At 40.4% G+C, this 24,011-nt stretch overlaps 1 protein-coding gene across 1 annotated transcript in view; it reads left to right on the plus strand.

The window, feature by feature from the left end:
- The window catches only part of PLA2R1 (phospholipase A2 receptor 1), a 100,706-nt gene that overhangs the window by 11,996 nt on the left and 64,699 nt on the right, over positions 1-24,011 (plus strand). Inside the window, exons 2-6 of the mRNA XM_006083223.3 lie at positions 5,677-6,057; positions 8,509-8,682; positions 16,762-16,935; positions 21,010-21,123; positions 21,738-21,881. Of these exons, the coding sequence (XP_006083285.1) occupies positions 5,677-6,057; positions 8,509-8,682; positions 16,762-16,935; positions 21,010-21,123; positions 21,738-21,881 (987 nt within the window). The remainder of the gene's footprint in view (positions 1-5,676; positions 6,058-8,508; positions 8,683-16,761; positions 16,936-21,009; positions 21,124-21,737; positions 21,882-24,011) is intronic.

Here is a 24,011-nt window from a genome sequence, read left to right on the forward strand (position 1 = left end):
AAACAATTGTTTTCTCTTCAGTGAATTTATGGAGAAGAATGCTGCTAGGACCAGATTCTCTTACAGTTGAATGGGAAAGTGGGCTTGGGTCATTTTTTAGCTCAGCATGACATAGTATTCTTTTAGAGATGACAGGGTTATTGTTATTGATAAGCCAGAGCTACTTGCTTTGATACATTCTGAAGAATTTTTCCAAAGCTACATTCTAAAGGCAGCTGGGCATAAAAAGGTAATAGCAGCCCAAAGCTGAGTGGCAACGTTGTTTGTCTAATACCTTCTACTTTGGAAAGGTATTTTTATGATCACTGGAGTAACTACAGACGTTCTAATTCTACCACTCCTTTTCTCTTAACACTTCATAATTTGCATGTTTAAAAACATTATTCACCCCAAATGTTATTGATATTTAATTTCCATATCCACTTACAAACCACACCCATCAACTGCTTGTTGACATCATATGTTTCTCTCTTCCCTACAAAAGTGCTGCAATATAGACTTTACAAATAGATAGTGTAAAAGATGAACGAAGATTTAAATCACAGTTGCACATATAGTAGAACAAACAAGACAACAATTTTGTTATCTGGTTGTTTGAAGAATATGTTTCCTCCATGAAAGTGATATCTTGGTATTTAAGGATTGTTTGAAACTAATACTTCTGCACCCACTGTATGCTACAGAAGCTAAAGTAAAAATGAGCTTTTGTTCTAATGATATAAGAAGAGAAGTCTTTGGGGGGTGCTCAGATTAGCACTCTATAGGTGTTCAACTAAATCTATAGCTGGATCTACAGATCAAGAATCAGGAAGCCAGAGGGATAATAATGACAACAACTCACATTTACTGAGGTCTTCCCATGACGAGGTAGTGTGTGGCGTGCTTTGCATGGATTAGAATGAAATCATATGAAATCTTTCTCTGCCTAACTTACTTCCCTTAGCATGATATTCTCAAGACCCATTCATGTTGTTGCAAATGGCAGTATTTTATCATTTCTTATGGCTGAGTAGTATTCCATTGTACCACATATTCTTTATCCAATCCTCGATTGAAGGACACCTTCATCATTTCCATGTCTTGGGCTCTATGAATAATGCTGCAGTGAAACAGGGGTGCATGCATCTTTGCGAATAAGTGTTTTCAAATTTTGGGGGTAGATGCCCAGAAGAGGGTTTTTTTAAGCTCACCCAACGATATATTTATTGATTTTTAGAGAGAGGGGAAAGGAGAGTGAGAGAGACATAGTTGTGAGGGAGAAACATTGCCGGGGTTCATGTTCCAGCATTAAGAAGGGTTAAGCAATCTGGAGAAGGGGCTGTGTATAACTTAAGTATGAGTCCAGAGACGAAATATAATTTTGAAAGACATATGGGGGTCAGAGGAGCCTAGCTCAAGAAAACTAAGATCTCTTCATCTCAGGACCCCATGCTTTTTATTAACATAAATTGTCCTGAGGCGAGGCAGAGATGTACACTTCAAAGGGTAGGGTTTCCATATACACAAGCATTGTCAGAATGGGGAGAATTAGCCTACAGCTGTTCAGGTGTTTGGCCAATAGGAGGCAATAACATATAGATTAAGATGCCCTGAACTGTCTGGCAGCAAGCAATCATCCCTTTTCAGGTTTGGGGAAATGCCTTCAGCCATTCCCAACAGGTGACAATATATGTGATTCAGCCCTTGTTGAGTCCTCAAGTTCCATCAACCTTTTGATGAAACTCTTGCAATTATGACATGCTGGAATTGGCTTCCGGCAAAACATCAATCGATTGTGTCCCCTACACATCCCCACCAGGGATCGAACCTCCAATGTTTTTGATGTACAGACAATGCTCCAACCAACTGAGGTTCCTTTATTTGTAATTTTTTGAGAAACCTCCATACTGTTTTCCATAGTGGCTATACCAGTTTACAGTGAATAAGGGTTCCTTTTTCTCCACAACCTCTCCAACACTTGTTATTATTGTCTTGTTAATAGCCATTCTAACAGGTGGTATCTCACTGCAGTTTTGATTTGTATTTCTCTAATATCTAGTGAAGTCGAGCATCTTTTCATATATCTGTTGGCCACTTGTATGTTTTCGTGGATGAAGTGTCTGTTCAGGTCCTCTGCCCTTTTTTTGGTTGTTGTTAATTCTCACTGATATGTTTCCCCCATTGATTTTTAGAGACAGTGGAAGGGAGAAGGGGAGAGAGAGAGAGAGAGAGAGAGAGAGAGAGAGAGAGAGAGAGAGAGAGAAGAGAGAGAGAGAGAGAGAGAGAGAGAGAGAGAGAGAGAGAGAGAGAAACATTGATGTGAAAGAGACACATCGATTGGTTGCCTCTGGCACACACCCTGGCGGGGGCAGGGATCAAACCTGCAACCCAGGTGCATGCCCTTGACTGGGAGTCAAACCTAAGACCCTGAGCCAAACCAGCCAGGGCTCTCTGCCCATTTTTTAATTTAATTGTTTGTCTGTTTGGTGATGAGTTGTATGAGTTCTTTATATATTTCGGATATTAACCTCTTGTCAGAGCTATTGTTTGCAAGTATCTTCTTCCATTCTGTTGGTTGTCTTTTTGTTTTGTTGGTAGTTTCTTTTGCTGTGCAGAAATTTTTCAGCTCAATACAATCCCATTCATTTATTTTTGCCTTTACTTCCCTTACCTTTGGGGTCAAATTAATAAGATCCTCTCTAAGACCAAGGTTCATAAGTTTAGTCCTTATGTTTTCTTCTGTGTAATTTATTGTTCCAGGCCTTATAATTAGGTCTTTGATCCATTTTAAGTTAATTTTTGTATATAGGGACAAACAGTAGTCTATTTTTATTCTTTTGCATGTAGCTTTTAATGGAATACTCTTAACATCCCTATGAGACATATTTCCAGTTCACAGAGGAAAGGTGAGGCTCACAGAAATCAAGACATTTGCCCAAAGTTACAAGGCTGGTCTGTGGCAAGTCTGCCTGATTCCATAGCTCTCATCCACTAGCGAGGTAGCCTAGCCACCTATCTTAGGAATATAAGCAAACCCAGAGGGCTGAAGTTCAGCCAGTAAGTTGCAGAGCTGGGTATATTCGAACATATATATTAGACAGAAGCCAAACTACAGAACAATTATAGTAAAATAATTATCCTTTAGAAAAAAAAATGAGTGGAACTCTGGGCTAGAAAGTAATTAGTAGATTACAATAAAAATGAAGGTGAACATTCTATCCAGGCATGAAAAGGTGAAAAGGAGAGTTGCAGACAAGGTTAATTATCAGAATCCATATCACATTGGCAAGAGGCAGATTTGATCTTGAATGACTATCACTAATAACCATACAGACATGGCCTTCATTAGGAAAACAAATTTCCGGATCTAAATGAAATCTCCCTAAAACCACTCATTCTCTCCCCCAGACTGCACTACACACTCCCTTCTCTTTTGCTCTGATGTCTGGTGATCAAAGCAATTTTCTGACAACAATTCAACTCCTTAAATGTATATTTATAAGTGGGATTATCAGATTATTAAATGAAGTTAACTTTCATGTATATATTGACAGCCGTTTTAACAATGTGTTAAGTGATTTTCGTTATTGTAAATCAGCTTCTCTCGGCCTCAGTAACTTTGAAAAAGAAAACAGAACTTTCACTAAAAAAAAAAAAAAAAAAAAAAACAACAAAAAACAACAACACAAAACACACGAAAAAAAGCATAATTCCCATGTGCTGATATGTGAGGAGGCTCATTCTACACTGTTCCAAGTTGCTAGAAGACCTCTGCCTGTCCCTGCTATCCCATGGCTACATGACATGACTTGCAGTAAACTGCAGCTATTTTAAGGGAACCTGATAATGTCCCTTCAGATATTAGAAGATTGGACAGGAAGTCACATATAAGAGAAGAACCTAGCTAATGAGAGAACAAAAGAGCCCTTGGACCTGACCAGACACTGGGCTGAGTGACCTCAGCAACCAGGGCCTAAGCAGCACCTGCCAGGACTGTCCATGCTTAGACTAAAAAAGTTAGATATGATTTCCACCTTCCGGAGGACAAGTCCATAATTGTTATCCTATATAATAAAAGCCTAATATGCTAAGTGTCCAGTTGTCTGGTCTGCCATTCAACCAATCAAAGCATAATATGCTAATGCTATGCTAAGGCTGCTCAACTGCTTGCTATGACATGCACTGACCACCAGGGGGCAGACGCTCTGACCAATAGATTAGCTTGATGCTGAGGTCTGGCCAATTGGGACTGAGCAAGATGGGCCAGACACGCCCTGGAGCCCTCCTGCGGTCTCTCCCCAGCCCCGATTGTGCACCAATGGGGTTCCTCAGCCTGGCCTGTGCCCTCTCGCAATCCAGGACCCCTCGGGGGATGTCAGAGAGCCAGTTTTGGTCCGATCTCACAGGCCAGGCCGAGGGACCCCAACTGTGCACAAATTCATGCACTGGGCCTCTGGTCTATATATATAAAAGCTTAAGTGACTGAACGACCAGTCGCTATGATGCACATTGACCACCAGGGGGCAGATGCTCAATGCAGGAAATGCCCCCTGGTGGTCAGTGCACTCCCACAGCGGGAGTGCTGCTCAGCTGACTCATGGGCGCCAGATGCAGGGCTCACGGCTGGCTGCCACAGCCTGGAGACTGCAGCAGAGCAGCAGCAAGCCTACCAAGTGGAGGTGGCAGCAGGCACAGCGGGGCAGGGATGAACAGGAGTGGCAGATGGCATTGGGCTGCTGGTTTTGGACCGATCCCTGCAGGCTCCACTGAGGAACCCCACCAGTGCACAAATCCATGCACTGGGCCTCTAGTTTATAATAGGTGTTTTCCAGGCCCTGTCAGCTTTTCTCAGAGAACTCACCCAGATCCCTCTTTCTGCTCCGGGGAGTTGGAAGTTCAAAGCTCTATCACAAAATGACTACTTTTGGCACATCTCTATGTGGCCTGTGTGCCTTTGCTGCCAACATGGTGCTCTTACACCTTTTGTGTAGCTAGGTGTGTGGCCTCAGCTAGTGTCCTGGCATCTATCTGTTCCCACCGGTCCCACCCAACAAGGCTGCTCCTACAAAGAGGCCATCCCCATAGCAAAGGTCCCCACTATTCCACTCCTGATAGATCCAGCACAGACAGCAAACATGGAGAAGCATTTTTTTCTCACCAGCATGGCATCTTGTATCAAGACACAAAGCAGCACTTTGTCTCTATCCTTTGGGTTTTCAGCAGGAATTTAATGGTAGAAATTTCTATTTCTGTGGCTCTTGATTCAGCTGCCATGTTCCTAACACTCAGGCAGTTGTCTGGAGAACACTGAAGTGTCACCATACTTCTGGGCACTCCACAGCCCTCCCCTTTAGCCCTGAGTGTTGTTCCCAATGCCTCCTCTCTATCCAGTTGTGGAGAGCTCCTTCTCTATCAGAACATTCTTGAGTGGACTAAGAGGTAGCCTTTGTTACTGTAGGGCTGTGGAGGTTTTAATGGTAGGTCAGAGGTCCCCATGAGCTCTAATGAACCCATTTATGCTTCCCAAGAAACTCCTCTGTTTTGAGCAAAGAAACCTTCCTGGTGGACCCCACCCATCGACTCCAGATCTGTTCAAAACGACTGCCAATTGTGACGTTTCACAACTTACACATCCTCATGATACTAGGTAATTATATATGAAAGACCCATACCATATCTTCTATTTTGCTCTTTCAGATAAAGGAATATTTGTTATCCAAAGTGAGAGCCTCAAGAAATGCATTCAAGCAGGCAAATCTGTACTGACCCTGGAGAACTGCAAACCACCAAACAAGTACATGATGTGGAAATGGGTTTCCAACCATGGCCTCTTTAACATAGGAGGCAGCGGTTGCCTGGGCCTGAATTTATCTGATCCAGAGCAGCCATTGAGCATCTATGAGTGTGATTCCACCCACGTTTCCTTGAGGTGGCGCTGTCACAGGAAGGTGATCACCGGCCCGCTGCAGTACATGGTGCAGGTGAAGGACAACACGCTGGTGGCCTCCTGGCAAAACCTTCATAAGTGGATTGCCTACATGCCAGGCGGTGGAGGCATTTGTGAATATCTGCACAAAGGTAAAAAAATATATCAACCAAAGTACTCATGAAATGATATATTTAGAAAGTTTGCATAAGTTAAGATTTGCAGAATAGTGTATTATATGAAAGAGGTATACAGCATCCAGACCTTCAAGGGACTTCTGCCAAATACTTTGTAGTTGCTTACTCACTTAATGTAAAAAATGACTGGAGTCTTGGGACTTGCTAAATTCTCCTAAAGAAGCAGAATTTCTCAGAAGTTAAAGTTATCAGGGGAGAAAACACTTCCCTTTGGGAATCAATGGAAAGGGGAGAAAGCAGAGGAGGACAAGAGAAAATTAAGGTGGAAGGAAAGGTCTTTGAAGTTGATGACTTGACGGGATGAGTATAAGAACCTCTCCTGCCACCATTTCTCTTGTTGCAGACACTCAGTCCCAGGGATGGAGTGTGTCTGCAGGCCACTCAGTGTCTCCATCGCCTTGCTGGCATCCATGTGATGTCACGTTAAGAGATGTTTAAAGACAGACTGTTGTTAGGTTATTTGGTGTGTGCTAGGAAATGGAAAATAATGGGTGTGTTTTTTTGGGGGGGGTGGTCATTGTTTACAGTTCTGTAATATTTGGCATTTTTAAACAAACAAATGAAAAAATAAATAAATAAAAGCAAGCAGCATATTAAATTTGGACCCCCTAAACCCGTTTCTCAGGTTTTGTTTGGTTGTGCTCTTCATTCTCTCATCCACCCATTCACCTTCTGTCACACATTTATTAAACACTGACTTTTTCTCAGGCCCAGGGCCAGGCATTTGCTTTAAAAGGCCAACGAGACAGATGTGGTCCCTTCCCTCATGGTGCTCAGAATTATGCTTTAATAAGGGTAAATCTTTCTAAGAACTCTCTACCAGTCCTAGGGAGCAGAGCAAGGAACTCCTAAAACCCATGTCAGGACTTTCTCAGGTATCTCCAAGAAATGAGTAACAAGACGGAGCTAAAAGCAAGCTATTTTCAGGGCTCACTACAATGAAGCAAGTGCTACAAACCAGCTCTCCCAACAATCTACAGATCTGAGGAAGAACATGACATTTGGCTTTATGTTAACATTTTAGCTATACACCCCACACTCACAGTGCATGCAGGGAAGAGCGAGTAGAAGGCAGGGACTGAAACAAGAGGATGTGTCCCAAATACCAGTAGTCTCCAAAGAGCCTTAACCTCTAGGGCTGAAGTTTCAGGGTGAGTTCAGTCCATCCCCTGCCAATGTGGGAAAGGGGTGGGTGTCTCCACAGCCAGCCTTTCCCTCCAGGACCTAGTGACTCAAGGGTGGCCCTGATCCCCCTCACCACAGAAAGCCCCAGGCGAGTCATGAAAAGCTGTCTTTCCTGCTTCAGGCCAAGGATGACAGGTTATTGAAAGGCTCTGGGAAAGCAGTCAGCAGGTACCTTGGCACTGCCATGTCTCCAAGATTGCTGTAGAGGCCTCCCAGCTAGTTTCCCCTTTTTGCCCCCTCCCTGCATGGGTTCTGTTTGTCATACGGCACCCAGATTTTCTTTAAAAATGGAAATCTGGTCATGAGACTTTCTCATCCAAAACCCAATAGTGACTTCCCACTACACTCAGAGTAAAGGGCAAAGTTCATAATGTGGCAGCGTGGGTCTCTGTGAGCTGACACTCTCCACTTCCCTGGCCCCACCTCCCACCCCTCCTTCGTGGCCCTCTGCATTCATCCCACACAAGTCTTGTTGCAAGTTCTTCATATTTGCTGTTCCTTCTGCCAGATAACCCTTTTCCAAATACTTGTACCCTTGCTTCACCCAGTTCTTATTCAGAGAGGCCTTCACTAACCACCTGATCCAAAATAGTGCCCCTTCTCTCTCTCTCTCTCTCTCTCTCTCTCTCTCTCTCTCTCTCTCTCTCACACACACACACACACACACAGTCATTCTGTCTTCCTACCCTATCTTGTTTTTCATCATGCTACTTATCACTACCTGAAATTATGTTTACTTGTGTATTTGTTTTCTTTTTGTCTCCCCCTTATGAGCAGAAACTCCTTATGAAAGGGAACTTTTGCCAGTTTGTTCACTGTTATATCCTCAGTGCTCAGCACATGAAGTGCTCAATAAATATTTGTTGGATGAATAAATTAATGAAGGCCTGTGAAGCTCTTGAGTTTCAGATGCTGATCGCTGAGATAGGTGATATTTTGAAGTAAAATCTCCATTAAGTTTTCCTTCTCATCCTTTCACAAATGTGTTTGCTTGCCATAGTAGTGCACCATAGTGAATACCCAAGGAGTTAAGTATGTACACACGCTCAGCCTTGCACATCTACACTCACTGGATAGTGGAGTCCTGAGGGTTCTCTGGTCTAGCAGGAGTTTTGCCCACTGTAGGTTGTCAGTTATGAGAAAAATGCGTTCACTCTAGGACAGTTTCCAAAGATGAAGCTGGCATAATACTTATTTGATTTTGTCCTTTTCTTCTCCTAGATTTGTATACACTCAAAGGGAATGCCCATGGGACGCCATGCATGTTTCCCTTCCAGTATAACCACCAGTGGCATCACGAATGCACCCGGGAAGGGCGGGAAGACAACTTACTGTGGTGTGCCACGACCAGCCGCTATGAAAGAGACCAAAAGTGGGGATTTTGCCCGGATCCCAGTAAGAGTGAATCTCCTCTTCCCCCTATGTCATGCATGAATCAAAGATGATTGGGAAGTTACTGTATCTAAAGAAAAGCACAGAGATTAATATACTGAAGTCTGAATAAGCACTCTGATTCCATTTATCCAGACTTGATTTTGTTTGTTTTTTTGCCTTGAAAGGACAATCCTGATGTCTATTCCTTTTTCCTTACGTTCAAAAGATGTTAATTAGCCATTCTTCATTAAGCTTAGTGTATAAGGACGCTTTAACCAGAATCAAATGATCATACTCTGTGATCTCATTAACCCCAGCTTCTGGCAAAATACTTAAAAACAAACCTGAGCGTGTATGAAGCTCAGTTATCCTTTCAGTCCACTCTCTTTCATGAGGTGTCTTCATTTCTCGAAGTCCAGACTGCTGGTCTTGCCATCATCAAGTCCAAGCATCAGCTGGCCCTTGACGATCTTTCTAAAATGGCAGTTGTTCTCATTATTTCTCCACTATGTGTTCTCATATTGATTCCCTTTTCTTATTACTCAATTTCCAGGTATAACCTCAAAATCTTTTCCTTTCATAACCTGACTTTCAAGGTCCAGTGACAGTGACAGTATTGCAATATTCTAACATTTTTTTTATCAGTTAGTACTTTACTAATTTATTTTATTTACATAAAATGTTTACAATGGTTCCTAAATATTGGGTAATATTTATATATGTCTTCTACTTTCTATATTCAATTTCCTTCACCTTGGGACCGGCAAGTCAGAGTATAGCTTTTATAATCTCCTCATCTTCTATGTCTACCTTCCCCTCCCCAAATGTAATAAAATATAGCAAATAAATTTGAAACAAAAGCAAATTGAAGAGATTAACTCCAAATAATCTGATAGATGAGTTATCTGTAGAATTGTTTTTGTGACCTAAGAGCCAGTATGGCTTAGGGCAGTGGTCGGCAAACCGTGGCTTCCGAGCCACATGTGGCTCTTTGGCCCCTTGAGTGTGGCTCTTCCACAAAATACCACGTGCAGGCGTGCATGTACAGTGCGAAGTTGACTTAAAACTTTAAGTAAAGTTTATTAAGTTAATTTTAGGGACCGTTGTGGAGTGAAAGACGTAGTGTTGAGGATTGAGAAAGGTATGTTGAGATGGTTTGGACATATAGAGAGGATGAATGAAAAGATAGATGAAACAAGTATACAAGACAAGTGTGGATGGGAGAGTTGGAAGGGGTCGACCTCAGCGAATGTACCTCAATCAGATTGAGGACGTTTTTAGCAAAGGCCAGCTTAGGAGTACCCTAATTAATTTAATCACAATGTACTTACCTATATAGTTTAAGTTTAAAAAATTTGGCTCTCAAAAGAAATTTCAATGGTTGTACTGTTGATATTTGGCTCTGTTGACTAATGAGTTTGCCGACTACTGGCTTAGGGAATAAGAAAGAGTTTAGGCTTTAAATCAGACAGACCAATATTGGAGTCCTTCCTCCCAATGATGAGATCTTAAGTCTCAGTTTCCTGCCACAAAATGGAGAGAATAGCAGTACTCTTAGGTGCATCTAAGGCACTTATCATAGGACCTGGCACATGATAAGCCGCCATCATCATCATCATCATCATCAAAGTTATTGTCATCATCAAACCTAACTTATTCTTTCAGCATGCACTTCTGAACCAATGACCCTTCCTCTTTATTGTCTGTCAACAGCACTAAACTAGGTAAGCACAGTGGTGAATACCAAGAGTATTAGGGCTTAAGACCCTCCCTTCAAAGAATTTGGCATCTAGATGTAAGACTGATTTGCTCTGTGCTAGAAAATGCAGACTATAGTTGATATGATAGTCTAGAACCACCTGGGGGAGACTCAAAAATGCATATCCTAGCCCCCTCCCAGAGACACAGTGGGTTCAGTGTGTGGTACCCAAGCATCTGCATTTTTGACAAGTGCCCAAGGTGATCCTGCTGCAGATAATTCTTCATCAGTCAAAAATAATATGGAGGTAATTCTATGCAACATACCTCAGTATACTAGGGTGGTCTTAAGACATTAAACAACCAATATGGTATGGGCTATTGACCAGTCCGAGTGGAGACCTTAAGGTGGGAGTTAGGAGTCCCAGACTCCTGCTGCTGGTATTAACCCCTTAGCTGCTGGATTGTGAGGAGGTGAGGGGGAGAGGGAAGTGCAAAGGAGACTAGGGCAGCAAAGGACACTCAAGCAGCTCAGGACAGCAGCTTAACAACCAGCATGAAAGTATTTTGTACTGAAAATACTGTCAGATCATCAGCCTTTTCTATCTGAATCTGAATGCTTGTATGCAGGTGTATGTGCATGTAATCCTACATTCCTTGGATTCTTGCATTAGATGTCATTGTTTGTATCAGCTTCTCTTTCCATTTCCATCCCTAATAAATTTCCTTATTAAAAATAAACCAATACGAAAAAATTTAACATGTATTTCACATGATCCTAATAGTAGGGACTTTGTGGGGGTGGGAGAGGAGGGTAATCCTCAACAGAGGATATTTTTCCATTGATTTTTTAGAGAGGGGAAGGGAAGAGATAGAGAGACAGAGAAGCATCAATGTGAGAGAGACACATCAATTGGTTACCTCCTGCATACAACCGAGGTATGTGCCTTTGACCGGAATCAAACCCGGAACCCTTTGGCCGATGCTCTATCTACTGAGCCAAACTGGATAGGGTGGGACTTTTTTTTTAAACTACAATATTCTCCTTGAGGTTCTGCAAAGAACACTGTCACCATCCTTTGTCACTTTTAGCCAATTATGATTTAGTGATGCTCCGGGCTTCTCACTCACAAGACTATTTGTTCAGCTTCCTACAGCTCAAAGCTTCCTCTGCTTTACAGCCTGCCAGATTCCAGCTCTCCTGACCTTTACCACGACCAGCAGAGAGCACGTTTATTTGTACAGTGCTGAATTACAGTACCAGTGTTCTTCCTTTCTTGTTCTTTTTGGTTCCTGTGCAGAGTTTGGGTTTTGACATAGTATTTCTGCCCAACATAACTCAAAGTGATGTGTTAGAGACTGAAATTTGAGTGAACTGATAGCTCTTTCAGTTGGGTCAACAAATGGGTAAGACAGAGAAGAGTGAGTGGAATAAAGATTTGTACTTCTGTATCTCAATATAAAATGATGCTGCCTTTTTAAAAAAGTAGATAGTAAGAGAGCAAAATTTAAGTGTAGCATTAATAAACACACAAACACACTAGCAGTGAAGGGTGTGATCAAACATCTGTCACTATAAATCTTCAGGAGCAATAATGGCAGGCAACAGTAGGTTTGCAGTTGTGAGTACACAAAACACAGCTTACTCTTGTATTATTATTTATTAATTATTGTATTATTTTCCATACAATCCTACTTTTGCACATCCCTGTATAGGAATCTCTGAGGGTTTCTTTCAGGGCAATTTGTGTCATACTAGTCCCTCTTGGTTGCATATCATACACAGCTGGAAAGTCATGCAGTTAGTTTGATATATTTTTAGGATATCAACCTCTGGAATTATTTGAGTGCCCTTGAACTTGTCTATGTATGAAGTCTGGTGTGGGGAGGACAGCTTTCCCCCATGAGGCCTGCCAGGTAAAGCCTTTGTAATTGCTTATGGTCAGGTTTAAAAATGTACTTGTAGGTTTTTAACAAGGAGTTGGACTCAAATTAGTAAGGACAGACTTGGAGGATAAAGGGGAAAGTGGGATGTTAATTAGGAATGAAGCTTTCTGATAGGCATAGATAAGTTCATTGCAGATACAGATTTGGAAGAGAAAACCAAGCATTCAGGTTGGGACATGTTATATGTGAATCAAGCCTGTGAAAATGTGGACTAGGCAGTTAGACATAAAGGTGTCTTATACATTTGAAAGTTATAGGGAAGGGGTTTATGGGAATGAGTGAAATAGTCTAGAGCATGTATAAAATAAAAAGGAAGGAGACTCAGGGCCAAGTCTTAAAACCTATTTAGTTTAAGTAGAACCAGTAAAGGAGACGGAGAAGAGGTGGCCAAAGAGGTAGAAGGGTCACCAGGCATGTAAAGTCAAGAAAATAGAGTATATTGGCAAGGAGAGGGAGGGTGCTCAAATGCTGCTGAAGGGCCTGGTTTGACAAGGTCTGAAAGGAAGTTTTTGCTGGATTTGGCAATATGGAAGTCATTGATGGCCTTGACAAAATATCTTCTAATTGCCAGATTGAGCAGATTAAAGGGTAAATGGGAAAATGGAAAAGGAGGGAACACTGTCCAATTCATTCTATGAGACCACTATTACCCTGATACCAAAACCAGACAAGGATATTACAAGAAAAGAAAGCTACAGACCAACATTTCTTATGAATATCAATGCAAAAATCCTCAGCAAAGTATAGCAAACAGAACTCAACAACATATATAAAGAATTTTGTACACTATGACCAAGAGGAATTTATCCCAAGAATGCAAGATTGGTTTAAAGTTGGAAATCAATTAATGTAATACCCATATCAATAGGATAAAGGTCAAAAACCACATGATTATCTACTGATACAGAAAAAATTTGATAAAATTTCCATACCTTCATTAACACACACACACACACACACACACACACACACACACACAAATCCCTAGGAACAGAAGGGAATGTCCTTAAGTGATAAGGAGAATCTATTTTAAAAAAAAATCAAAACCCTGCAAACAACATACTTAATGATAAAACACTGAATGTTTTCTCCCTAAGCTCAGGAACAAGATAATACACCAGGGACAATGGCAAAGCTGTGTCCTTAGGGGAGAAAAATAAGACACATTAATAGACAAGGAGGAATGGCTACATCTCAGTAATAATCTATGATAAAATCAGTGCTGACAGAAATACATATACCTCAGTTCATTACAAAAGAGGTGTGTTTTGAAAGGAGGAAAAGATTTTGGTGATTTTTCCCCAAATAGTAGGAGATTCAAAGATATATATACAACACAGTTGCTTCCCTCAAGGGATCATATAAAGACAACCAAAGGTGCAAAGAAATATAACATGATTCTAGCCCTTATATTTGAATGTTCCAAGATAAATATGGCTTAGACACCAGCCTTCAATCTTGCATTTTCAGTGACTTGGAAAGAGAGATTATATACAAAGAAGCAAAAGGCTAACAATAAATAGATGCAAGGACCCTAGGCCAAGATGGAGGTCTGTGCCAAGTGGATCCCCAGGGAGCAGTCTCTGAGGCAGAGAGTAACCTTCAGGAGGTTTGTTGGGGGGTTGTTCTCAGGATCAACACCTGTGGAAAGGAAGGGAAGAGAGTAAGATCAGAATGCAGGCCTGACTGACCCTCTGAGGTGTTCTCAAGGTGGATGTGCCCCCTGTTGGGAAGAGAGGGGACTTATTGCCTTGCGCTGCCCAATCATGGTTAGCCCCCTGCCTTTGGGAAGGGAGAGTGACATCAGGCAAAGAAACTCTTCAGCCAAGGCAGTCCTTGAAGAAGGCTTAACGTCAGGAGGTCTCTCCTGGCATCTGGGGAAATAAGGCCTTCAGTCCTGAAGGGAGAGCAGGGTAGCACATCACAGCACCCTGGTCCAGGGTGGCATTTCCATAACACTTGTTACAGTACAACCTCCCAGTAAGATTCATGGAGTGACTGGTACACAGCCCATGTAGAGAAGCGGAGAAAGGACCGTGTCTTCCTGTACAGAAGAACAAATTCTTAGAGTTTGGTTAAAACCAAATGAACTTGTTAGAATATGGGCACCTGTTGCAAACATTTGATTGGGGAAATTTTCTTTTGATTAACCTTAAGGATTTGCACAGATAATCCAAAACCAAGGGAAATCAAAGAAAACTGGGCGATGTCATTTGTGCACACACGGGATCATTAGCAAGCCTCTCACTTAACTGTTTAAGCCTTAAACTTTAAGATATAGAATTCAATCAGGTTACTACAAAAGGCTGCGTCCACATAGCTCCATCTCTATCTTGAGTTGAAAGGACAAAACTAGGATAAGATCAATTGAAGTGTCCTCTAGACTCTAGACCAGCCGTGGGCAAACTACGGCCCGCGGGCTGGATCCGGCCCGTTTGAAATGAATAAAACTAAAAAAAAAAAAGACCATACCCTTTTATGTAATGATGTTTACTTTGAATTTATATTAGTTCACACAAACACTCCATCCATGCTTTTGTTCCGGCCCTCCGGTCCAGTTTAAGAACCCATTGTGGCCCTCGAGTCAAAAAGTTTGCCCACCCCTGCTCTAGACCTTTTCTTATCATGATATGCCGCAGCCTGGAGGCTTATAATTAAGACTTGTTGGGGGAATCTTGCCTCCCTCCCCGCCCCCCCCCCCCCCCCCGCACCTCCCTGGGGCAGGGGATGTCTCTGTCCTACTCCCAGGACTTCTGAGATCCTCTCCCTACAACTCCCCTTCTCACATCTTACTAACCTTCTAGTACGGAAGGCTACTCATGTGTGCCCTCCTGGGAAGTGCTTTACATTTTTTCTTTTAAGCTGGTGTTTGCTTCATGCACCATCTGCCTGAAAATCAGGCATGTGTTTCATGCGAGTTCCTGACCTCCTGATTCAGAAAACAAAGAATCTGCAGTTTTTTGACAAGCTAGCTAAATGATTGCTACACACACTTTCATTGTAAACGTCCTCCTGCTCCTCCTTCATAGCCTCAGCTGTCACAGGGTGAACTCCTGTCTGATAATGCAGAGTGTGCTGTCCAGCTGGGGATGGCCTAGTATTTTAACTGAAAACAATCTCTAAGGACTCAGAAAATTCAGCCACCAGGGCAAGATGGTGCCTGAAAATGTCCTTCCTTTCTCTTCAGTTTTACTTGGTGATAGCCTTGTTTTCTTCCCTCCTACAACCTTGCATCTTTCTATAAATACATGTATCAGTCAAGAAACTCTTCAGACAACCTTGGATGTATAAGTGCTTTGATAACTTATGGTTAACCAACACAGTTCTGGGGGGTGCATGTGGCAAACAGACATGGAACAAACTTTCCACATTCGCGAGGATATCTATTACAGTGGGAAAAAGAAAACAAACAAGAAAGAATCCATTGTCAAATAAGTTTGAAGTACACTGAATTAAAGTTAAGCTCCTCCTTTACTTCTTGGGGCCTTTAAGATGCTAATGTACATTATGAATTTATTAGAGAAGGCTACACACACAGGCATGAGGTCCCGGTTTCCCTGGGGAACTAGCTCTTGAAGTTGTATTATTCTGTGAAGCACACTTACGGAAAGATTGTTCTAGGTTTTAGCAGATTGCCGTCCATCACTTACACTCATGCTGTAGCGTGGGTCACATTTTCTACCTTGTGAAATTCTTTGGCTGAGTTTGATTTCAAGTGATTATTATAGCTGCTTAGTTCACCTTGGGTTTTGATTTAAACCTTTAGCAAAAGCATCCAAATTAGGTCTTCATTTTCAATAAATTTCAGATTTCAGATCCACATTTCATACTTTATTAAATTTACTTTTAAACATACTATGCAATCATTGGTCAATGTTTTACAAGTAGATTTTGCTTCTCTTCCTTTTGGCTGAAAGAACTTTATAAAATTAAATATCAGTTTCCCTGTTCTCAGTGTTTGTGTGAAAACTGTGTTCTCTCTAAACTCATATTTCAACTGTATCCCTTTCATTTCCTCTAACATTTTGGTTTTGGCGGGGGAAGCCTTTTGAAATCACACTTGCATCTACCTCAAATAAGCCTTTACAGTCACACAGCTTTCAGTATAAAGTTCTAAATGACTACTTTTTAAAGAACTCAGATGTTATTTTCATAAATCCTTCACTTCTATCTCCTTCTCTTAAAAATGGCATCTCTTCTTTTCCCAGAAAGGATCAGAGCTTCTTTATTGATAATTTCTAGAAGTTCCTTTAAATCTTGAAAGAGTATAACCATAAAGTACCAATGGGATACAAAATGCAGATTTCATCCTAGAGACCTAATCAGGAATCAATAAGGTACAGAAGTTTTAGAGGCTGCAGTTTGGAATCACTCCATTTCAAATTCCTCTTAGAAGTATATTGCCCTATAGAGAAAAAAGATTGCAGCTAATGGTCTGATGGCTTTTGCTTCCAGCATCTGCAGGGATGGGTTGCGATGCCGTTTGGGAGAAGGATCTCAATTCGCACATTTGCTACCAATTCAACCTGTTTTCTTCTCTCTCCTGGAGCGAGGCACATGTGTCATGCCAGATGCAAGGTGGTGCTTTACTAAGTATTGCAGATGAAGCTGAAGAAAGTTTCATCAGGAGTAAGTATGACATTGATATTGACACAATTTAAATGATGGTTAACAATTACGTCCACCTATGCAAAAATATTCAGGGGGTGGGGGGGAAGTTCCATGAAAAATATTTTTCTTTTATTAATATGGCCCAAACTCACACCCAGGCCATTCCACTTGGCACCCAGTGTTCCTTATTTTCTCGCCCTTGTAGAAGAGAGCTGAGGCCCCAGCAAGGGACTCAGAGCTTGCAGCTAAAGCAAGTGGACTGGGAGACTTGGACACTTAGGTACAAATCCCTGCTCTGCTAGAGATCTTAGCCATTCAGTTCCCATTAGTCATTCATTAAGTAAAATCTTTCCTGTTACTCGCTGTGTGCAGGTATGTGGTAGGCCTGATGGATTCCAAAGAACTTAAAATTTTGTTGGAAAAGCAAAAGCACACACATGGTAACTAATAGTATAAGAGAATAATATAAGATGTCAAACGAGTTGTGATAATGAGCCGGGTCTTGTGTTTCACTTATCACCTAAACTCTCTCTCTCTTCTCCTTAAAGACTAAATGTGTTTGTGTATAGGTACAAACAGCTTTAAAAAAAATTGGAAACATCTGAAAGTGTCACAAAATTAATCACTTTCATTAAAAGTGACTGACACTTTTTTCAGATTTTATTGCATATGTAGTAGATGTTTTTCTATTCTGGAATAAATTTAAAATTTCATGTATACCGAAAGAAAAACAAGTCTCCCGTAATTCCACAATCTAGATAGAACCATGTATTTTAGCTAACACATAAATGCATGCATATATACATAGTATCTCTGAAAAATTGTATTAAATAAAAATAGGAAGCATCTCTATTAACTCTAAGGTTAGGAGCAGGGACCAGAGAGCCACCTACTTGGGTTTGAATCCTGCCTCTACCACTTACCAGCAAGGCTACCTAAGCAAGTGCCTCCACTTCCTTCTATCTATCAAATGGAATTAATAATAATGCTTACCTCTTGGCAATATGATTACATGTTATAATGCATGTGAAATCTTAGAAAAGTGTCTAGTACACACAACACAACAAACATTCGTGTGTTAACCATTTAAGTACTATGCACACCATTTGGTATTATACTTATTTTATTTATCTTAATATAATGAACATCTGTCCATCTCTATAAACATAGATATACATAGATAGGAATAGATAGATACAATTATTTATTTTGTTTTATTTATTTGTTGCTATTATAAACCACACCTGCACATACCTTTGTGTATAGATCTCTAATTATTTCTCTATGTTTGTAGAAGTAGATTCACTGGGTGGAAGTGGAAGCATGTTTTAAGGTTTGGGGAAGTCATTAATATCTTCCAGAAAGTTCGTAACAAATGCAAGAAAAATGCATGCCTGCTCCTTTCCCCACAGACATGCAAAAGTGAAAAATCATCATTGAAACTGATTTGAGTGAATCACATTCTAGAAAAAACACCATTTCCAAAGTCATTGTTAGACTGTAATGATTTTCATAGCAAATTTTGCATACCACGTATGAATTACAATTGTTACCTATCTTCACTGTCAGTATTTCTAATAAGAGGGTTTGGACTTGCTCATCAAACTTAAATAACAATTTAAAAATATGTCAGAGAGCCCTGACCGGTTTGGCTCAGTGGATAGAGCGTCGGCCTGAAGACTGAAGGGTCTTGGGTTCGATTCTGGCCAAGGGCATGTACCTTGGTTGCGGGCACATCCCCAGTTGGGGGTATGCAAGAGGCAGCTGATCGATGTTTCTCTCTCATCGATGTTTCTAGCTCTCTATCCCTCTCCCTTCCTCTCTGTAAAAAATCAATAAAATATATTAAAAAAATATGTCAGAGATTTTTATTTAAATACCACAATTCTATAAATAGACTGGGGATTGTTTAGGAAAACAGAAGTCTGTTCGTAAATGGGGAAGCCTATTCTGATCAAGGTGTTTTTTTAATGATGAAAATAGGCTACTATCGCTGATGAATACTAACTATGGTATATGGAATTACCTAGGCTTTCACAAGTGCCAAGAGATAGCCAAAGGAATTCAGGTTTGAGTTTGCTACTATAAAATTATGAATCAATTTAGTCTTAAAGTAAAATAGACTGTTCGGTTACTTTTAAACAAGATAATAAATTACACTATGATTTTTTAATGTATATTGTTAAAACAATTGCACAGAGGGTATTCAAAATGAACTCTAGTAAGAATAACTAATATTTAAGTATTTTAAGTAGATTATTTGAAAATATGACTTGGCACTTACACCATATAAAATGTGAAAATTTCTCCGTCTTGTCCATCCATCTTCCATTCTGCCCCCTGCCATCAGTATATGACTTAATCAAACAATGACATTGAAAGGACTGAACTAATCAGCATTAGGAAGAGACTCTGCGTTAATTTGGAAGGGCAGGGCCCATGAATGTTATGCTATTTCTGTTTAGTGATGTCTGGGCTCTCAAAATTATAAAGCACCTTTTTCTCTTTTCTAATTGTGTTAGATTCTTCCAGTTGCTCAATATTATATTGAAATGTCCAACCATGGAGGATGCTGCAGCCTTGTTAAGTGAATACACTGACTCCTATAACCTGGGTGACTGTACAATGGATCATCCAGACTGTGACTCTTTTGAGGGTAAAAGCAACTGTGATTCATCATTATTCTGGAGCTAACAACATAACATAGACCTTGAGTTTTCAAGGCAAATTGGGACATGTAGCTGCCCTATTTACAACTCTTATCTGTCTCAGTCTCGGGCAGGGCTCCTACATCTGGTGCAAAATAAATTGGGTTCCAAAGCAGATGAACCATGAGAGAACAAGGCTCACTTTCATAGATGAAAAGATTAAATGGGAAAAGAAGGTAAAATATGGATGATGGATGGAAACTAGACTTTTGGTGGTGAGCATGCAATAACAGACAGATATCAAATTATAATGTTGTACACCTAAAATTTATATACTATATAAACCAATGTCACATAAATAAATAAGATTAAGTGGCAATATTTGGAAGTGTCACAAAATTAGCCACTTGCACTAAATGTTTCTCACACTGTCTCCCCCCCCCCATATTTTATAGTACAAGTAGTACTGTTTATTCTAGAATAATTTTTTAAAATTCAAGTGCACAAAAAGAAAAAAACAAGAAAGATTTTCATTAATTCTTCAATTTCGATAACCATATTCTTCTGCACAAGCATGTCAATGCACATGTTTATACATAGCATTTATAACCAAAATGGCATCAAATTAAAACCTGAGGGGCTGTGCACGGTGGTTAGGAAGGAATAGGGGCCACAGAGCCAGCCTGACCGAAACACTTCTCACCCCAAGTTGAAGAATCACTTGCTTCATGCATGGCCCTTACGTTCCAACCTGCTACGGATCCTCTGGGTCCTCTGCTCACTTGGATCTAGACTCCTCGGCTGGAGTCCTGAGGCTGCAAGCTGAAGTCTCCAGTCACATGTGGAGCAAAGAAAGCCTTTCTGGGAGTGGCCCTGGCCACTTCCCCCTCACCCTCTGTAACCCTAAGTGCACACAAGTGAAATGGTCTTGAAGTCGTAACCATGCACTCGGATGGATTGACACCCACTGAGAGGCAGCATCTCTAGATGCCTACACACTTCTCAGTCGGTGAGCCTCCAGGAGACTGATTATTTCTCAAGACGACAAAAGGCTGGCTTCTTTTTTTTATGTTTTTCTTGATTTCAGAGAGGGAGAGAGAGAGAGAGAGAGAGAGAGAGAGAGAGAAACATGAATGATGAAAGAGAGAGTCATTGATTGGCTTCCTCCTGCATGCCCCCTACTGGGGACCTAGTCTGCAACCTGGGCATGTGCCCTGACTGGGGATCCAACCGTGACCTCCTGGTTCATAGGTCGATGCTCAATCACTGAGCCACGCCAGCTGGACAAGGCTGGCTTCTTTACTCTGAAGCACAGAGTGGGGTTAGTAGCTCTTAAACCCTTTCTGTCATTGACTGGAGTTAATTTATGACTGTGCTCCAGAAATGAAAAACAAGAAAGAAGTGTAACATTGATCTTTTTAAAATTAATTTCTCTTCATTTCAGAGCACTTAAGGGGTGAAGCAGTGGAGGTGTGGATGGGTCTGAACCAGCTGGATGAAAATGCTGGCTGGCAGTGGTCCGACAGAACCCCGCTCAGCCATCTGAACTGGAACCCAGGTACCTGCAGCGTTTTATTTATCTTCAACAGGTGGGGTCATCCTGCAGCCTGAAACAGCAGTATTTCCCACGTATATATGTGCTGTTAAAACAATTGCATAGAGAGTATTCAAAATTAACTCTCAGGTAAAAATAACTAATATTTAAATATGTTAAGTAGATTATTTGAAAATATCACTTAGCACTTACCCCCATATGACATGTGAAAATTCTTTTGAAAGTGGTTTACAAAAAATGTTAAGCCTGACTTAATTCCTGTAAGGCTTTTCCAGACAAGAAAATGGAGGCCAAAAAGGTAAGCTGTATGTTTAGCCAAGGTTGCAAGAGGATCTGGGTCAGAGCCAAGATTCTAGTCAGCTGTTTTAAAAATAGCCACAAAAAGCAAAACATTTCTCTGCTTTAAAGCAATAAAATCCACTATTGCCAACTTTGGGAAATCATTTCATTGTCATGTCTGGACTTCAACTGCAAAATCATAAATATAAGGTCTTAATGGATTTACCATATATGTGAAAGAGAAGGGTTGGCTCCTTGATGCTAACACTACATTTCAATATAGATTAAAGTAACTGCTTTTGCTTCTAACATGAAATACACAAACACTGTATTTTCAGAAATAAGTTTTGAGCCATTTGTTGAATATCACTGTGGGACATTTAATCCATTTTTGCCAAATGCCTGGAGAGTTCGGGACTGTGAGGCCACCTTACCTTACGTCTGTAAAAAATACCTAAACCACACTGATCACGAAGTAGTGGGTAAGTGTTTTCATTTTGAATTCTTCTTATGAATTGCTTACTTGTCCTTTCAATATAGTCAAAGTCCTCCATTTTTGCTAATAACTCCTAATTTAAACTTAGCTAAGGCTAGTTTTGTATTTGTAGGAATAAAAATGTATAACAAGATAATATTTGTTATTCTAAAGCAAGCACGTCAAACTCCCGGCCCACGGGCCGCATGCAGCCCACAACGAATATTTTTGTGGCCCAGCCAATATAACGGTATGTAAGAAACGTTTTAACAAACATTTCGTAACTTAATTTTTACAATATCCTGTTGTACATAATTATTAATAATGAACTACAACATTCGCTAATGACTGATTACTATAATCGTGTTGCATTCATTTCCCTTACTCGCCTTACCACAGGCACACCATTTCTCCCCACTAATACTAGCAGCGAGTATTTTAGCAGCCGAATGCCACGTCATTAGTCTTGGACTGACTTGGTTGGTGTGCACAGCAGGAAATATTTTGCTTTCGGAGAACAAGAAAAATAGGTTTATTTGCATTCACTTATTAATTTGTGTAGTTATTCAATGTCTGGTAAGTTAATATTCAAGAAAATATATTAATTTTTATTAAAATGTTCTATTGATTTATGTTAACGATTACTCATTTATTTCAGCCCTTTGTATTCAGCATGTCTTTATCGAAATAAATCTATGTTTTTATGAAAATTGAAGCTTTTGGGGGGTTTTTGTGGCCCACATACACTTAAACCTTGTTTATTTGGCCCATGTTAGCCTTTGACTTTGACATGCTTGTTCTAAAGGCACCATGAATTTAACACATGCATTTAGGTTTTTACTAAAAACTAAAGCAGATCCGTGGCCGGTTTGGCTCAGTGGATAGAGCGTCAGCCTGTGTACTCCAGGGTCCTGGGTTCGATTCTGGTCAGGGGTATATGCCCAGGTTGCGGGCTCGGTGGTCAGTGGGAGGCGTGCAGGAGGCAGCCGATCAATGATTCTCTCATCATTGATGTTTCTATCTCTCTCATCCTTTCCCTTCCTCTCTGAAATCAATAAAAATATATTAAAAGAAAAAAACTAAAGCAGAGTAACCTAAGCATTTGAAAACCTAAGCATTTTCTTCCTCTCTTTTTAAAAAATGTGCATTATTAATCATTCTGGATTTGAAAAAAAAATGCTTCCTTTTCTCTTCTAATTTTGAGTTTTATTGATAGTTGCCCTAGAAATTAAATATAAATTAGAAAACAGTTTTAGAAAATTCTTTGCTTCATTGATTTCTTATCACACTCTATATCTCTAAATAGTAAGACATCCTCCTTCTGAAATAATATACAAAACTTTTAGGTGTAACTTGAATACTACCTAATTACAATCTAGTACCTGGACATCCAATTATTTCTGTCTGTTTAAGGTCTATTACCTCTTTTTAGTTTCTGTAGGAATTAATGTCTTAACTTAAAAGCAGAGATAAAACCTAACCACTGTTAAAAGAATCATTACCAGAATAATCAGAAACAACTCTAGATTTAAAATAATAAGCTGAATTATCATTTAGGAATATTATTCCTTACAACTAGGCTTTAACTTTCTAATTTCCTGTACATAGCTAAGTCTCAGGGTATTGTAGAATACGGGGTTGGGATAGAAGAAGCATTGTGCCTTTGTTTTATGTAGAGATATTTTTCATTGTTTCAATAATGTGCTGAATTGCTCATACCTTCCTTCTCTTCCTATCATTTTCCTTCTCCATTTCTTCCTTCTTTATATGTTCATTCTTATGGCCTCTTGCACTCCCTCCTACTGCCCTTTTTTTCTTGTTTTATCTACTCCCCTGCTCTACTAACTGAGGCCAGAGACCAGAAATGAGGGCAGTTAAGCTAAATTTTTTTTGGATTCATAACTGTCACTTCAAGTTCAACAAGTCCTTGTGATGATCCGTTCCAGCATTTCAAACTGAGTTCCAGGATCCCCAGGTTCTTTGCTTGAGTCCACCTGTGCTTCAATCAGAGAAGCTTCTGTTTTTGTTTTGTTTGTTTATTTTAGTTTTTAAAAAATATTTATTGTTGAAAGTATTACATATATCCCCTTTTGTTTCCCGTTGACCCCTTCTGGCCCGCCCCTGCCCTCCTGCCCCA

This window comes from Myotis lucifugus, unplaced genomic scaffold, assembly GCF_000147115.1.
Source record: "Myotis lucifugus unplaced genomic scaffold, Myoluc2.0 scaffold_5, whole genome shotgun sequence".
Classification (NCBI taxonomy): Eukaryota; Metazoa; Chordata; class Mammalia; order Chiroptera; family Vespertilionidae; genus Myotis; species Myotis lucifugus.